Source organism: Dama dama, chromosome 8, assembly GCF_033118175.1.
Source record: "Dama dama isolate Ldn47 chromosome 8, ASM3311817v1, whole genome shotgun sequence".
In the NCBI taxonomy this organism is placed as follows: Eukaryota; Metazoa; Chordata; class Mammalia; order Artiodactyla; family Cervidae; genus Dama; species Dama dama.
The window spans coordinates 48,668,722-48,686,971 of NC_083688.1; the positions used below are offsets into that span (position 1 = coordinate 48,668,722).

The window sequence follows — 18,250 nt, forward strand, 5'->3', positions numbered from 1 at the left end:
TTGAGAGTATCACTGAAACATACATGTTACCATATGTAACACAGATAGTAGGAAGTTGCTGTGTAACACAGGAAACTGAACCTGGTACTCAACCCAGAGGGGTAGGTTTGAGAAGGGGAGTGGAAGGGCCGTTCAAGACGGAGGGGACATATGTAGCTGATAAACTTTGGTTGTTCAACAACAGCAAAATTAACACAATACTATAAAGCCATTATATTCCAGTAATAAAATTTTAAAAATAAATAAAGTCATTATAAATGTTCTGTTTTTGTCCAGAATTTATTGAATGAGGATTGAATTTTTAGAAGTCCATTCTTCCATACCAAAAGCAAGAACCTATAAACTCTTTTAATATCAAAAATCTGTTGGCATTATTTAGACATTGTTTAAAGTCAGTACTTTTGTACTTTAAAAAAAATTTTTTTTTTTGGTATTCTAAGTAATACAGTACTTTTAATTCAACAGGATTGTCTTCAAGGAAAGTGATATTAAATACAAGTGGTCTGTTCTATAATATAGAGCTTCTGAACTTTGGACAGGTAATTAATTATCTTGACAATAACAAGGACTTGATTTCACTTTACTGCTTAGTTAAACTTACAAACCTGTTTTTTTGTTTTTTACTTTGTGGTTAAACCCTATTAGATATACCAAGCTTTTAAAATCAACGTGGTAAGCAAGTGCTCAGGAGCCAAAGGTAAGTATATTTTCTTTCTTTTTTTTTTTTTTTTGAATTAGTTGGAGGCCAGTCACTTCACAACATTTCAGTGGGTTTTGTCATACATTGATATGAATCAGCCATGGGGTAAGTATATTTTCTGAAAAAATAGTTTTGTCATTTGAAGAATCTTTAGGTCTTCTTCACTGGAATTTTCTGTAATACTTATTTTTCCATGTAAATTAATATTTAATATATGATAATATATTTCCAATTAATATAATAATATATTTCCAATTAATTTAACATAGACCCTTTCAACAGTAAAACTTTTGATCTGTTTTAAATATTTACATTTAAAAAATACTGTATATCTTGCTGTCCTATTGTAATAGTAATTGACATTTAGCTGTTTAATTTTTTCCAGTTTCATAGTACTTCCCATATGTTCTAATAACTTTTTGTAGGCCTAATTAAACATTATTATTAAAGAATTCTCCCTAATTTCTTATCATGTGATGTAACTCTTAATGAAATGAGTACTTGTATAAATGCAGATCAGCACATCTATGTGCATGCTAAGTCGTTTTGATCCTGTCTGACTCTCTTGCAACTCTATGGATTGTAGCCGACCAGTCTCCTCTGTCCATGGGATTCTCCAGGCAAGAATACTGGAGTGGGTTGTCATGCCCTCCTCCAGGGACTCTTCCCAACCCAGAGATCGAATTCATATCTCTTATGTCTCCTGCATTGGCAGCCAGGTTCTTTACCACTGTCACCACCTGGAAAGCCCATCTGTAGTTACGTATCACAGTAGCTTATATAACCTTTAGTAATATAAATTTAGTAATACATATTTCCTTTATGTTTTCACAGAAGAAATCACTAGTATCTATAAACTTCATATTCCCTGGTCTTATGAAGATTCACTAACCATTGCACAGTAAGTAAATCAAAGAATTTACCTTAAACTTTTGTGTTTTTGAATAATACATAGTTTACTTTGTTTATTTAATCATAGTAAAATTTTAGTGAAATTATTATAGTGCCTTTTAGTAAAATATAGGTTTCCTTTATGTAGCATTGTGCTCATAAGATAATACATATAATATTATAACATACAGTATTCTTATTTAAGCAGTGTAGAATTTAACTTTACTTGCATCAGACAGAAACCCCTTTCCACCCTCTCCCCCAACTCATGTGTGTGTCATCTAGCTTCCTTACAGTATTTCATTTTGTGGTACTGAGTATTGACCTAGCCACGGTTATTTCACAGCATTTTGTATTTGAAAATTCATTGTTTATATTTTCAGGGTTCCATCTTCCACTGATATTTCTGTGAAACTCCATATTGCTCAACCCGATAATGATAGCCATGTAGCATTACTAAAAATGTACACGTCATCAGACTGTCAATATGAGGTAAGTTATATGTTTGCTTAATTTTTAAGATTTAGTTATAGAATATACTGGAAATATTTGGATTCCTTTTTAGAACTTTCTTAGGGTAAACCAGAATTAGTAGGTCAAGTGAATAGAATCTGTCCTACAACCAAGCTTCAGTTTGACCTATACTGTGAGTTATTTTAGATTTTTGGAAGTTATTGGTGCTTTGATATCTTGCTTTGTGTTTCTTGCATTGAAGGATTCTGCAAGGATGTAATGGTTTTCAACTTGTGCCTTCATGTTTCTAATACTATAGAGATAGGAAGAGCTATGTTAGTAATTTGGTTTCAAATACTGCGTGCTGTCAGAATGTCCATGTTTTAACAAATATTTTATTTTCCAAAAAGTCCATGTATTGACAAAATATAGATATTTTACAACTTCTCTATGAAAGATATATTTCCTTTTCCCAGACTTTCTAATGAATTTCTTTTTAAAATATTGTTTTTGCTCAAATTTTTCTACATGTGCTCTGTTTGTTCCTGGTATTATATCATGTGAAACCTATTTTTATTAAATTTACTCAGAAGTGGTTTTGCTTAGCTTTTTTTAGTACCATACAATTGTAGGTTTGAGATTTTAAAGTACAAGTTACATAGAAAGTTGATTAATTTGTGCTTAATTTTTCAGCAAATAAATGTATAGTTTCTGGATTCAGTCATTCAGTGAATTCCTTTATCTTGTATGATCTGGTCATAAGATATTCCGATTAATTAACTATATTAGTTAGTAAAAGCTTACTCATGTATCATGGCATTCATCCAATCGAAAAGAAATTGATTCAGGGCATAGTTCTGAACAGTAAAACTGCAGCTGACAAATTAAATGTTGATAGTTTGGAGAATTCTTTTCATATCTTGAGTACCTTTAGATTCATCATTATAACAGTGTAGTGATTGTGATTGTTGTAGAGTGCTCATTTAATAAAATGTGAGTATAGGAAAAATAACCTTTTTAAATAATTGTTTTTTAAACTAGGTGACAGTTAAGACTTCCTTTTCACAAATACTTGGACAGGTAAGAGACTTCTTGTCAGTTATTTATTGCCTTGTGAATAGGTACTCTAAGACAGAAGTTGTAAGCATTTCTGTAAAGGGCCAGATGATAAATGTTTAGACAAACTATATATAGTCTCTTGCTGCTGCTGCTGCCACTACTTCAGCTACTTTTTTCTTCTTTTTTCTCACATTAATAAAATCTGAAAGCCATTCTTGGTACACAGTCCATAGTTGGCCACCCCTGGCTTTAAGGTGATGCTTTCATGTTTGATACCTCCTAAAAATGAAAATTGCTTCCTGATTTTCAAATGAATGTTATACTAAAATTTCTTGTTTCAAATTCTAGCAAACAGAATCCAACGACATATTAAAAAAATCATACATCATGACCAAGTGGGCTTTATCACAGGAATGCAAGGATTCTTTAATATCTGCAAATCAATCAATGTAATACACCACATTAACAAATTGAAAGATAAAAACCATATGATTATCTCAATAGATGCAGAGAAAGCCTTTGACAAAATTCAACACCCATTTATGATTAAAACTCTCCAGAAAGCAGGAATAGAAGGAACATACCTCAACATAATAGAAGCTATATATGACAAACCCACAGCAAGCATTACCCTCAATGGTGAAAAATAGAAAGCATTTCCCCTGAAATCAGGAACAAGACAAGGGTGCCCACTCTCACCACTACTATTCAGCATAGATTTGGAAGTTTTGGCCACAGCAATCAGAGCAGAAAAAGAAGTAAAAGGAATCCAGGTAGGAAAAGAAGTGAAACTCGCTATTTGCAGATGACATAATCCTCTACATAGAAAACCCTAAAGACTCTACCAGAAAATTACTAGAGCTAATCAACGAATATAGTAAAGTTGCAGGATATAAAATTAACACACAGAAATCCCTTGCATTCCTATACACTAACAATGAGAAAACAGAAAGAGAAATTAAGGAAACAATACCATTCACCATTGCAACAAAAAGAATAAAATACTTAGGAGTATATCTACCTAAAGAAATGAAAGACCTATACATAGAAAACTATAAAACACTGATGAAAGAAATCAAAGAGGACACAAACAGATGGAGAAATATACCGTGTTCATGGATTGGAAGAATCAATATTGTGAAAATGAATTTTCACAGAACTAGAACAAATAATTTCACAGTTTGTATGGAAATACAAAAAACCTCGAATAGCCAAAGTAATCTTGAGAAAGAAGAATGGAGCTGGAGGAATCAACCTGCCTGACTTCAGACTCTACTACAAAGCCACAGTCATCAAGACAGTGTGGTACTGGCACCAAGATCAATGGAACAGAATAGAAAACCCAGAGATAAATCCACGAACCTATGGACACCTTATCTTTGACAAAGGAGGCAAGGAGATACAATGGAATAAAGGCAACCTCTTTAACAAGTGGTGCTGGGAAAACTGGTCAACCACTTGTAAAAGAATGAAACTAGAACACTTTCTAACACCATACACAAAAATAAACTCAAAATGGATTAAAGATCTAAATGTAAGACCAGAAACTATAAAACTCCTAGAGGAGAACATAGGCAAAACACTCGCCGACATAAATCACAGCAGGATCCTCTATTACCCACCTCCCAGAATATTGGAAATAAAAGCAAAAATAAACAAATGGGACCTAATTAAACTTAAAAGCTTTTGCACAACAAAGGAAACTATAAGCAAGGTAAAAAGGCAGCCCTCAGATTGGGAGAAAATAATAGCAAACGAAGCAACAGACAGAGGATTAATCTCAAAAATATACAAGCAACTCCTGCAGCTCAATTCCAGAAAAATAAATGACCCAATCAAAAAATGGGCCAAAGAACTAAACAGACATTCCTCCAAAGAAGACATACAGATGGCTAACAAACACATGAAAAGATGCTCAACATCACTCATTATTAGAGAAATGCAAATCAAAACCACAATGAGGTACCATTACACTTCAGTCAGGATGGCTGCTATCCAAAAGTCTACAAGCAATAAATGCTGGAGAGGGTGTGGAGAAAAGGGAACCCTCTTACACTGTTGGTGGGAATGCAAACTAGTACAGCCACCTTGGAGAACAGTGTGGAGATTTCTTAAAAAACTGGAAATAGAACTGCCATATGACCCAGCAATCCCACTTCTGGGCATACACACCGAGGAAACCATATCCGAAAGAGACACGTGCACCCCAATGTTCATCGCAGCACTGTTTATAATAGCCAGGACATGGAAGCAACCTAGATGCCCATCAGCAGATAAATGGATAAGGAAGCTGTGGTACATATACACCATGGAATATTACTCAGCCATTAAAAAGAATTCATTTGAACCAGTTCTAATGAGATGGATGAAACTGGAGCCCATTATACAGAGTGAAGTAAGCCAGAAAGAAAAACACCAACACAGTATACTAACGCATATATGTGGAATTTAGAAAGATGGTAACGATAACCCTATATGCAAAACAGAAAAAGAGACACAGATGTACAGAACAGAATTTTGGACTCTGTGGGAGAAGGCAAGGGTGGGATGTTTCAAGAGAACAGTATCAAAACATGTATATTATCTATAGTGAAACAGATCACCAGCCCAGGCTGGATGCATGAGACAAGTGCTCAGACCTGGTACACTGGGAAGACCCAGAGGAATCGGGTGGAGAGGGAGGTGGGAGGAGGGATCAGGATGGGGAATACATGTAAATCCATGGCTGATTCATGCCAATGTATGACAAAAACCACTACAATATTGTAAAGTAATTAGCCTCCAACTAATAAAAATAAATGGAAAAAAAAATTCTTGTTTCTCATACTATGCTGTATTCATATCCCAATAAAATCTGTAAGTTCTATTGTATAAATGAACATTTTCAAGAACTTTTTATGTTGTGCATGCTCAGATTGTAAAAGTAATTTATATTAAAAATAAACATATTGAAAAATTCATTTGAGGAGTTTCTTTATATGATTTGTGGCTTCCCTGGTGGCTCAGGTGGTAAAAAGGCCACCTGTAATGCGGGAAACCCTGGTTTGATCCCTGGTTTGGAAATATCCCATGGAGAAGGTAATGGCAACCCACTCCAGTATTCTTGCCTGACAAATCCCATGGACAGAGGAGCCTGGTAGGCTACAGTCCCTAGGGTCATAAAGAGTTGGACACATCTGAGCAAGTAACACTTTCTATATTCATAGGCAAATAGTTTTACAAAAATAACATATCAAGTCGTAGAACTACTACAGTATATTCAACATCATTTTAATTTGCAGAATTGTAGAGTCTGGACATAAATAGGTAATAGTGATTTGTCAGAAAAATTATAGTTTTAAAATTCACTAAAAATTTTATTGTATCATTACTTTCACTTTATTTTTTGGTTTGTTATGTTTTGCAGTCTAGGCATAGCAGAATTTTTAAGTCATTTAATTCTGTAATTATCTGTTCAGTCATTCAGCATGTCCAACTCTTCACGACCCCATGGATTGCAGCATGCCAGGCTTCCTTGTCCTTCATCAACTCCCAGAGCTTGCTCAAACTCATGTCCATCAAATCTGTGATGCCATCCAACCATCTCATCCTCTGTCGTCCCCTTCTCTTCCTGCCTTCAATCTTTCCCAGCATCAGGGCCTTTTCAGATGAGTCAGTTCTTTGCATCAGGTGGCCAAAGTATTGGAACTAAAGCTTTAGCATCAGTCCTTCCAGTGAATATTCAGGGCTGATTTCTTTTAGGATTGACTGGTTTAATTTACTTGCTGTCAAGACAAGAGTCTGCCAGCACCACAGTTTGAAGGCATCAATTCTTCAGTGCTCAGCCTTTTTTATTGTCCAGCTCTCAATCCATGCATGACTACTGGAAAAACCATAGCTTTGACTAGACAGACCTTTGTTGGCAAAGTAACGTCTCTGGTTTTTAATATGCTCTCTAGGTTTGTCATAGCTTTTCTTCCAAGGAGCAAGCATCTTTTAATATCATGGCTGCAGTCACCGCCCACAGTGATTTTGGAGCCCAAGAAAATAAAATCTGTCACTGTTTCCATTGTTTCCCATCTATTTCCCATGAAGTGATGGGACCGGATGCCATGTTCTTAGTTTTCTGAATGTTGAGTTTTAAGTCAACTTTTTCACACTCTTCTTTCACTTTCAAGAGGCTCTTTAGTTCCTCTTCGCTTTCTGCCATAAGGGTGATATCATCTGCATATCTGAGGTTATTGATATTTCTCCCAGCAATCTTGATTCCAGCTTGTGCGTAATCTAGCCCAGCATTTCGTATGATATACACTGCATATAAGTTAAATAAGCAAGGTGACAATATATAGCCTTGATGTACTCTTTTCCTGATTTGCTTAATAAGCATATCTTATAAGAAAGTTTGCAACATATGCTACTCAGTTATATATTATCTCTTTTATGCATTTGATAAAAATTTAGATAAACATTTCTGATATACCATATATTCTTAGCATTTATTTTACATAGAATTTTTGTGCCCATTACTGGAGATATCTTTGTGGTCGTGTCAGAAAATGTATAAAGTGGAGAACAGCAGGTTTATTTCATGTGAAAATATACTTATGTCATTAACATTAACATTCAGAAATTTCCCATTTGTCTGTTTTCCAGGTAGTTAGATTTCATGGTGGAGCGCTTCCTGCTTATGTCATATCTAGTATCCTTCTTGCTTATGGAGGACAGTTATACTCTCTTTTCTCAACAGGTAAGAATGTTTCTATTCCTCTCTCCCTCTATTCCTTCCCTAGTGCTTCTTTACTAATTTCTTTATCCCATAAGTAGCTAATGAGGACATATCAATTTCCTTGTTTTTATTGGGGTAAAGTTGATTAACAATGATGTGTTAGTTTCAGGTATACATCAAAGTGGTTCAGTTACACATATATACGTAGCTATTTTGCAAATTCTTTTCCCATTAAGTTGTTACGTAATATTGAGCAGAGTTCCCTGTGCTATTCAGTAGGTCCTTGTTGGTTATCTATTTTAAATAAAGCAGTGTGTGCATGTCAACATCAGTTTCTTGAAGATTTCACAACCCTTCTCTCTCAAGTTCACAGGCGTTTGAGATCCTCTTTAAGTTTTAAGAGGTGCCCAGGAAAATTACTTGTTTTCTCCATTTTACACCCTTTTGTCTAAAGTTTATTCTCTGTGTTCTGAGGATCTCTTTAAGAAATAGAAACTCGTTGACGTGGCTTTTGTTCTCCATTCTATTCCCAGTGCCTGACGTGGGGCCAGGCACATAGCTGGCAATCAGCATAATATCTGAACTGTATCAACTATATCGGTTAGGTCCTGGCACATTGAATGGAATAACTGAGATTTTAATTGAAGGAATTGTTTCAAAGGTTTGTGTAAGGAAAAGGGAAACCCACAACAAATGACAAAATACCAAATTAGCAACAAAGCCATCCGATACCAGGACGAAGGAGGGAGCAAACCTGGAGAGCTGTAGGAAAAAGTAACAGTACTGCACCTGAGCGTTAGGCACAGAAATGCTGCAGCTGCCCTCCGTGTGTGTCTCAGCAGGGAGAAGGCAGGGAAACAAATGCACTAACTCTGTTTCCTTCTCCCCTCCTAACTGCCAGTGCTTGTCATTCACCGAACCCAACTAGAAGCCAGTTCATAGAAGTCAGCCTCCCAGAATTCAGAGCAAAGTAAAGGGTAGAAAATGGATCTGGAGAAGAAAACATAGACTGTACTGTACCTTGGACAAAGGCCTTTCTAGAGTACAGTAAAAAGGGCTTCCCTGGTGGTTCAGATGGTAACGAGTCCACTTGCAGTGTGGGAGACCCGGGTTCAATCCCTGGGTTGGGAAGATCCCCTGGAGAAGGAAATGGCAACCCGCTCCAGTATTCTTGCCTGGAAAATCCCATGGATGGAGGAGCCTGGCGGGCTACAGAGGTCACAAAGGGGTCACATGAGTCTGACGCGCTGGAGTGACTTTCACATACAGAGTACAGCAGTTAGAACAGTCTTCCAGGAGCCTTGTGCGCTCGCTGGGCTTGGGTGGTAACAACAGAGTGGAGCCGAAGCATGCAAAGGCAGTCCAAAACCCCTCCACGACTTCCGAATTGCCAAGTCCTCTCACAGCTACTACTTTCCTTTCAGTGACTGTTTGCCATTTTAAGTCTGCCTTTACTGTTCATTTTTCACTCTCCTCCTTCACTTTACTTACTAACTGAACTTACAGTTCATTTTAACCTGATTTAGCTTATCTTCCAGGACGAAGGAAGTAACATTTAGTGTTATCTAGTCAGATCCAACCTTTTAATTAAAATATTATTCTGGAAATATTACATCTCCTATACTTGAGTATAATTTTTTAAAAAGAGACACCACATTCTTCTTAGTTTCAGTTCAGTTCAGTTCAGTCGCTCAGTCGTGTCCGACTCTTTGCAACCCCATGAACCGCAGCCTGCCAGGTTTCCCTGTCCATCACCAACTCCCAGAGTTTACTCAAACATGTCCATCGAGCCAGTGATGCCATCCAACCGTCTCATCCTCTCCTTGTCCCCTTGTCCCCCTTGTCCCCTTCTCCTCCTGCCCTCAATCTTTCCCAGCATCAGGGTCTTTGCAAATGAGTCAGCTCTTCGCATCAGGTGGCCAAAGTATTGAAATTTCAGCTTCAGCATCAGTCCTTCCACTGAACACCCGGGACTGATCTCCTTTAAGATGGACTGGTTGGATCTCCTTGCAGTCCAAGGGACTCTCAAGAGTCTTCTCCAACACCACAGTTCAAAACCATCAGTTCTTTAGTGCTCAGCTTTCTTTATAGTCCAACTCTCACATCCATACATGACCACTGGAAAAATCATAGCCTTGATTAGACGGACCTTTGTTGACAAAGTAATGTCTCTGCTTTTTAATTTGCTGTCTAGGTTGGTCATAGCTTTCCTTCCAAGGAGCAAGCATCTTTTAATTTCACGGCTGCAGTCACCATCTGCAGGGATTTTGGAGCCCAAGAAAATAGTGTGTCACTATTTCCGTTGTTTCCCATCTATTTGCCATGAAGTGACGGGACCAGATGCCATGATCTTCATTTTTTGAATGTCAAATTTTAAGCCAACTTTTTCACTCTCGTCTTTCACTTTCATCAAGAGGCTCTTTAGTTCCTCTTCACTTTCTGCCATAAGGGTGGTGTCATCTGCATATCTGAGGTTATTGATATTTCTTGCAGCAGTCTTGATTCCAGCTTGTGCTTCATCCAGCCCAGCGTTTCTCATGATGTACTCTGCTTGGAAGTTAAATAAGCAGGGTGACAATATACAGCCTTGACGTACTCCTTTCCCACTTTGGAACCAGTCCGTTGTTCCATGTCCTGTTAGAACTGTTGCTTCTTGACCTGCATGCATTCTGCCTGTGATTCTGGATCATAGAGTAGTTCAATTTTTAGGTTTTAAAGAACCTCATACTGTTTTCTATAGTGGCTGCACCAACTTCCACTTCCATCAACAGTGTAGAAGGTATATTGTTTTCTCCACATCCTCTCTGCAGTGCAAGTCCATTCAGTCGTGTCCAGCTCCTTTTGTGACCCCATGGACTGTAGCCTGCAGGGCTCCTTTGCCCATGAGATTTCCCAGGCAGGGATCCTGGAGTGGGTTGTCATTTCCTTCTCCATTTCATCCTCTCTAGCAATTACTATTTGTGGAGTTTTTAGTGAGCCATTCTGACCAGAATGAGGTGGTACTTCATTGTAGTTTTGATTGTATTTCAAATTAGAGTAATACAGACTCTTGCTTTCTCACATGTAATATGATGTTCTTGTAAACAATGCAGGATATAATATGTCTCATACTTAATTACTGTGAGTTCTTTACTACATATATATATTTTTAATCACTAGGTCATTGCTTAGAATATGCTGCTATGTTGGATAAAGAAGCCAAACCATACAAAGTTGATCCTTTTGTAATTATGGTTAAGTTTCTGTTGGGGTAAGTTTTATTATCTGTGATAATGATTTTTAATTTGGTTTTATGTATACAATATTATGCTTGGCTCAAATATGGAGCATAAATTTTCATACAAATAAGACAATTGACTTGTTTTAATAAATGGATTTTTTCTCTTAGGCAAAGGCCAAATAAGCATATCAGTGTTTACTTCAGTAGTTTAACCATTTCAAAAGTATTTATTGAAAAGTAGTTATTACAGTGTAAACTTAATCTGTAAATATACCAGGACTTTAACATTTCCAAAAGAATGTATACAGCCCATGATCTTTGGGTATCCCAGATTTATGAACACACAGTGCTATAAGATACTGACAAGACAGTGCCTCAGACACTTTTTATTACTTCCCATACAAAGTATATTTTAGACCTCTTTATCTTACTTAACACTGCATTCTTAGTTTATTCTGATTTTTGGCGGGGGGACGGGGGAGGGTTAAGAAGCATTACTTAGATGTCTTTTCTTCTGTTGTTATAACTATCTATTGTCTTTCTAACTTAAAAAAAAAACATAACTTCAATACAAGGATTAATAGAGAGCAGTAAAACTGCTTTGAGACTTAAGACTCAGATCTTTGAAGATCAGTAGACTCACTAGTTCCTTAGAAGGAATTGAAGTTTGTTTTTTCAGGATAATTACAAATTAAATACCATGGAACTTTGGGGACTCTAGTGAATGGTCGAACGCTTCAAATGCTAAATCCTTGAATGAGAGTTGTTGATTTTTTGCTTTTATTAAATCATTTGCTTTTATTTCTTGTTTGTTTCCTTTTATCCGCAGATATAAATGGTTCAAAGAATTATGGGATATGTTACTGTTACCAGAATTAGATGCCATCGTTTTAACTAGTCAGAGTATGTGTTTCCCCCTTGTATCTTTGATTCTTTTTCTGTTTGGAACATGTACTGCCTACTGGGGTGGCCTACTCTCTTCTACATCTGTGAGACTTCTTTCTTCATTGTGGCTAGCTTTGAAAAGGTAAAGAATGAGTGACTAAAAGCTTTCTTATTGCTCTTAAGTAAGAAAAAATCATATTCTGATAGAGAACCTTAAGATTAATTTGCTTTCACTAAAATATAATGTCTAAGGAAAAAATGTGTAAGTAGCAAAGCATGGGGTTAATGTTCAAACTTCTGTTTCTGTCATAGATAATGATTTTTTCAAGTTAAATGCTACATTTGATTTTGACCATAGTGTTTAAGATGGTCAAAAAATCGAAAAAGTTTAACAGAATGCCCGAGTGTTTTTAAATTTCACCGTTTAAATCTTTCCAAGGGGGAAGTGTTTTTTTTCTGGCATGATTTAAGTGGTGGTTTTCAGTCAAGCCTGAGGGCAAGAGACTCCAAGCTTGATATGTAGAATCAGATTAGATGACATGTGTAAGAGTTCCACAAGCATTGCCTAGAGTTTTACTATGATCCAAAGGCATGGTTTGAAGTTGCTGGTAGGTTTTTCAGGTTAAACCAGTGATGTAGTTTCTGTTAATTAACTCTCCTCATGATACTTCTTCCTCTACTTCTTCTGAAGTGCTTCTGACATTAACATTATGAGATGTCTGAGTGACCTTGAGACTTTAAAAACAGAAAATGATTTCTTTTCATGCCAAGATCAGAATTATATGGTACAGAGCCTATAAATAATAATTATCTTTAACAATATTTTTTTCTCTTTTAGTACTGATATTATTCATAGTATATCTAAATGCAAGAGAAACTATCACAGTATATAACAGAATTTTAAAATATGTGACACCATCATCTTTATTTAAAAAGCTTTACTATTTACCTTATAGTAATGCTTGCAGATTAGGGCCTCCCTAGTGGCTCAGACGGTAAAGCGTCTGTCTGCAATGCAGGAGACCTGGGTTCGATCCCTGGGTTGGGAAGATCCCCTGGAGAAGGAAATGGCAGCCCACTGCAGTATTCTTGCCTGGAAAATCCCATGGACCGCAGAGCCTCATAGGCTACCATCCATGGGGTCACAAAGAGTTGGACACGACTGAGTGACTTCACTTTCACTTTAATGCTTGCAGATGAATAAGGAGAAGCTGGCAGAGCACTATACTGTTTTCTCCTTAATTGTGACTGTTTAAATAACTGTTAATATGCTTTTAAAATCTTTATTCTTGTTATCCCAGGCCCTCTGAACTTCCTAAAGATATCAAGATAATATCACCAGACTTGCCCATTTTGACAACTGTTTTGATCCTCATTAGCTGGACAACTTGTGGAGCCTTTGCCATACTTCTTACTTATCTTTACTATGTGTTTAAGGTATGTCAAATCAATAAAGCAAGAACGCCTGAGTTGTGTATCAAGCAGGCATAGAATTACCCATAGTTGTTAAAAATTTTTTTTCAATCACTGTTGCAGTAACATTCTGTTATGTAACAGGCTTATGTGTAAAGTTTTTTTTAACATCTTAACTATTTCAGATATATGAAGTTAACTGTAGAACTGAAGTTACTAATCTGATTTGAGTTTCTTTGTTAAAAACAAAGGGAGGGGAGGAGATGTAATCTTGTTTCACATTACTTGATGCTTTGGCAAATAATGTTTTCAAAAAGAAAAACATTCTTCTAAAACAGTTTGTTCATAACTTTTCTTTGAACATGGATAATAGACAAAATAAATCATTATGTCAATGGGATCAAGTTGTTGAAACATGCTGAAACATGTAGAATGTTACAAATGTTGCTGAAGAATGGTAAGACGATGATAAAAATAATTAAGCTGGTAATTTTACTGAGGAAATGAAAAACGCTTCTAAAAAAGACTGACAGTTTTGCAGGAAAATTCAGGTTTATATAGTTGCATGAGCTCCACGTTAACCTTATGTAGAATTAGTTGATATCAGAAAGTATAATAATTTTTTTCCTTTTTTTTTATCCTAGCAAAGACTTATTTGCATCTGCACTTACTACAAATGGGCTTCCCTGGTGGCTCAGACTATAAAGAATTTGCCTTCAATGCAGGCAACCCAGGTTCCATCCCTGGGTCAGGAAGATCCCATGGACAGAGGAGCCTGATGGGCTGCAGTCCATGGGGTCACAAAGAGACAAACACAACTGAGCAACTAACACTTTATCACTAAATACATGCCATTATAAGTTACTTTCAGTTTTCAAAGGAAAAGTATGACCACCAGAAAAAACTATTCAGAATTATTTTCATTTATAAATATAAGTTAATTTGATTTCTAAATACAATATTTTCAGTTTTTTAGGTGAATATTTCAAACAACTGACACAGTAAGAAAAACTTTCTCAGCTGTGGTACATATACACAATGGAATATTACTTAGCCATTAAAAAGAATACATTTGAATCAGTTCTAATGAGATGGATGAAACTGCAGCCTATTATACAGAGTGAAGTAAGCCAGAAAGGAAAACACCAATACAGTATACTAACACATATATATGGAATTTAGAAAGATGGTAACAATAACCCTATATGCGAAACAGCAAAAGAGACACAGATGTATAGAACAGACTTTTGGACTCTGTGGAAGAAGGCGAGGGTGGGATGATTTGGGAGAGTGGCATTGAAACATGTATATCATCATATGTGAAACAGATTGCCAGTCCAGGTTGGATGCATGAGACAGGGTGCTCGGGGCTGGTGCACTGGGATGACCCTGGGGGATGGGGTGGGGAGGGAGGAGGGAGGGGGTTCAGGATGGGAACACATGTGCACCCGTGGAGGATTCAAGTCAATGTGTGGCAAAACCACTACAATATTGTAAAGTAATCAGCCTCCAATTAAAATAAATACATTTATTAAAAAATTTTAAAAAAAGAAAAGAAAAACTTTCTCAAATACTTAAGCACACCTAATAAATTTGTAGACTTTCCCAGGTTCTTGTAAACATTTTACCATCCTATATAATTGAGCTTCAATTTTCAAAGATTTAGATTATATAACACTTGTTAAGATGTTTATACTGTGCTGAATATAATCAAATTTTTGGCTTACATGACATTTTAAGTTGCATTAGCAAGGCACCGTTCAAGCATAGGGTCACACAGTGTGAAAAGATTAACATTATATACTAGCCCCAACATACTCTGATTTTGTATTTTGTTTCTGATTTTTAATCCATGATAGCAAGCACATGTAACTATTATTTATCTTTTCTAAAAGAATGTTTTTAAATGTTGAAATGGATTTTTATTTATTTAGATTTTTAAAATTTCAAATTATAATGCTTCTCAATTTCAATAAAAATGGTTGTTTTTTTGTTTCAAAATAAAAGTAAAATTAATGTCTTTTCTTTTCCATAGATTGTTCATCTGCAAGCCAGCCTAACAACTTTTAAAAACAGCCAGACTGTGGTAAGTTTTATTTTTATAACTCTATAGAACATGGAAAAACATAAAAGTTTATTTTTTTTTTAAAGTTAGAATTTTATAATATTTAGAAGGTATTATGAATTTAAATAGCTTTAAGAAAATTGAACCTAATGAATAGTAAAATAAGACTTAGAAATTGTCATTTAATTTGATGTTAGTACTTAAGTTGTTTTTGTTACCAAAATTATCTCTTAAATTTTATTTCAAGTAATTACTTAAGAGGATATAGTCTTAGCAGTGGAAATAGCAAGTCAATGGAATAAGTTTTATAACTGACAACTGTTTTGAAATACTTTCAAATAAGATACTTTCAGTATTTCGTATCAGTTTGGTAATGAAAAACTGTATTTATTCAGCTGTTCGATAATTGAGTATGATTCTAAATCGAGTACATAATTTTACTTAATATCTCAATGTTTTTGCTTTATTGCTTTCTAGAATCCCAAACACTCGAGAAGAAGTGAAAAAAAATCCAATCACCATAAAGACTCTGCAGTACACCATCTCCGTTTATCTGCCAGTGATGCTGAAGATAGTCTTCGCATGCACAGTACTTTGATTAACTTATTAACATGGATTGTATTACTCAGCATGCCATCTTTAATTTATTGGCTAAAGAATCTTAGGTAAGTTTTATTTATATAGTTATAATTTATGTGTTTAAGTGATAAATATCTGTAAATAGAGACTTGCAAGATTCCTAATGATTCATAAAACTTCTCAAGAACAAGAAGCTTTCACTTGAAATTTATTTTTAGCATATTCACATTTTCTTTTTTTCCATGAGAATATAAACTTCCCTAAATCTGCCCAATAGGGGGGAATTCTATTTTTTTACTTTTCCTTTAACCTTTTTTGAGTCTAGAAATATGTGAAAATGTGCTTTATTTTGCTGACTTAAGGTATTCATAATGTTAGTGCTTTAATTTTTATACTTATGATTAATTTTATATTAAATTGAGGGGAGGATAGATGCTACATTTAAAATAACAGAAATAATGAAGGAAGTGTGTACTTTTCTGATGTGTCCTACACATCAGGTATTTCACTACTGAAAACTGTCATTTGTGTCCTAGGTTAAATGAAGCCTAAAAATGCCTCTAAGGTTATTTCTAGAATATTTAGTTTTTAATAAATTGTCTTTTAAAAAAAATTCCCTTATTCAGTTAATAGTGAACTCCTGACTAATGTAGATTTTAGAAATGATGTAAAATTTTCAAATTATCTACATATTGGAGGTGGTTTTTTTTGAAAAGTCAGATGAATCAAAACAAGTTCAATAAATTAAATCACTGGTTACCACACGTTAATATCCTTCCTCTGTCCCTTATTTTGGGCTTCCCAGGTAGTGTTAGTAAAATACGTGTTTGCTAATGCAGGAGACTTAAAAGATGCAGGTTCAATCCCTGAGTTGGGAAGATCCCCCTGAGGAGGATATGGCAACCCAATCCAGTTTTCTTGCCTAGAAAATCCCTTGGACAGAGGAGCCTGGCAAGTTATGGTCCATAGGGATGCAAAGAGTCAGACATGACTGAAGTGACTTAGTAATAAGTCCCTTACTTTAATCAAGGTCCAGATTTTTGATCAGAGATTTGGGGAGAAAACCACTTCAGGAGCACAAATTTATGATTCTGAAAGGCTGTAAGTATCTCACTCAATGCAAGAGATGAGAATTTGGATTTTAAAAAATAAGGGACAATAAATTTAAAGAAAAAATAAAAAAAAAAAAAGAAAAAATAAGGGACGTTACTTTGTGTAAACTTTTATTTTTTTATCTTATTTAAATAGAACAATTTAAATATATTTTAAATAATTTGTTTTATGAAATATTATCTCTATATGACCTTTCAGGCATATACTTACAGAAAGGAAGTGCTTCCATATTGGATATTTTCATTTCCTTTGGTAGCTTCTGAACATAATTCTCCATTTAAAACCTTGAATATAAAGATGATGTAGAGCAAAATTTATTTATCAATGATTTCTTGAGCAATTTAGAGCTTTCTTATATCCACATTGTAAGCTTTTGAAATTTATTTATTGATTCTGATAATTTAAAATGATGGGCTATGCTTTGTTGATTTATGTTGTTGTTTTTTTTTCTTTCTGATCTAGGTATTACTTTAAACTTAATCCTGATCCATGCAAACCTTTGGCATTTATCCTTATTCCAACCATGGCAGTTCTTGGAAATACTTACACTACTTCAATAAAGTCAAGGTATAGTCTTTTAATCTTTATTTTTTTCTCCTCTATTCCTGGTATTCTTCTATGTCTGGAACATACCTTTTGTTCCTAATTACATGGACAATACTAAAGGTGATCCCTTAATAGTAATTAGGTTTATTTGCAAATATACAGCTTATGTGCAAATGTATTATGTTTTCTTAATTATGGGTTTTATTTGTTAGTATACAATAATTTTTTTCTTTAAAAAGTTAATCCTTAAAATTTTTGATATTTAAGTTTGCTTCCAAGAAAATACAGGACTTGAAAGTAGGTAGTAATATAGATGAAGTAGAATTGGCCATGACTTGATAATTTCTAAAGCTGGGGGATGGGTCCTTGAGGTTCATTGTACTGTTAATCTACTTATGTATATGTTTAAGATTTTCCATAATAAAATTTTACCTTTCATTTACTGCTTATTTGCTCTGAGAGTGTTTTCAGTTGATTCTGGCAGATAGTTGCAGATATTCTAAAATAAGGCAGATCTAGGGTTTAAATCTAAGGCTTTGTGTCCTTCGGTAAATTTCTTAATCCCTCAGTTTCTCTGTTTTCAGAGTAAAAAGGTGACAATCTTTCTTGATAGTATTTTTT

General features: G+C 35.1%; 1 protein-coding gene across 2 annotated transcripts in view; it reads left to right on the plus strand.

Moving 5' to 3' along the window:
• Nucleotides 1–18,250, plus strand: part of PGAP1 (post-GPI attachment to proteins inositol deacylase 1) — a 76,265-nt gene that overhangs the window by 49,898 nt on the left and 8,117 nt on the right. Inside the window, exons 15-26 of one of the 2 annotated variants that reach the window (XM_061149094.1) lie at nucleotides 466–539; nucleotides 646–697; nucleotides 1,535–1,601; nucleotides 1,975–2,083; nucleotides 3,086–3,124; nucleotides 7,736–7,829; nucleotides 10,968–11,058; nucleotides 11,858–12,055; nucleotides 13,215–13,350; nucleotides 15,362–15,412; nucleotides 15,869–16,056; nucleotides 17,546–17,650. In XM_061149094.1, coding sequence (XP_061005077.1) covers nucleotides 466–539; nucleotides 646–697; nucleotides 1,535–1,601; nucleotides 1,975–2,083; nucleotides 3,086–3,124; nucleotides 7,736–7,829; nucleotides 10,968–11,058; nucleotides 11,858–12,055; nucleotides 13,215–13,350; nucleotides 15,362–15,412; nucleotides 15,869–16,056; nucleotides 17,546–17,650 — 1,204 coding nt within the window. Of the gene's footprint in view, nucleotides 1–465; nucleotides 540–645; nucleotides 698–738; nucleotides 806–1,534; nucleotides 1,602–1,974; nucleotides 2,084–3,085; nucleotides 3,125–7,735; nucleotides 7,830–10,967; nucleotides 11,059–11,857; nucleotides 12,056–13,214; nucleotides 13,351–15,361; nucleotides 15,413–15,868; nucleotides 16,057–17,545; nucleotides 17,651–18,250 lie in introns of both variants that reach the window. The other variant, XM_061149093.1, reaches the window with a different exon arrangement.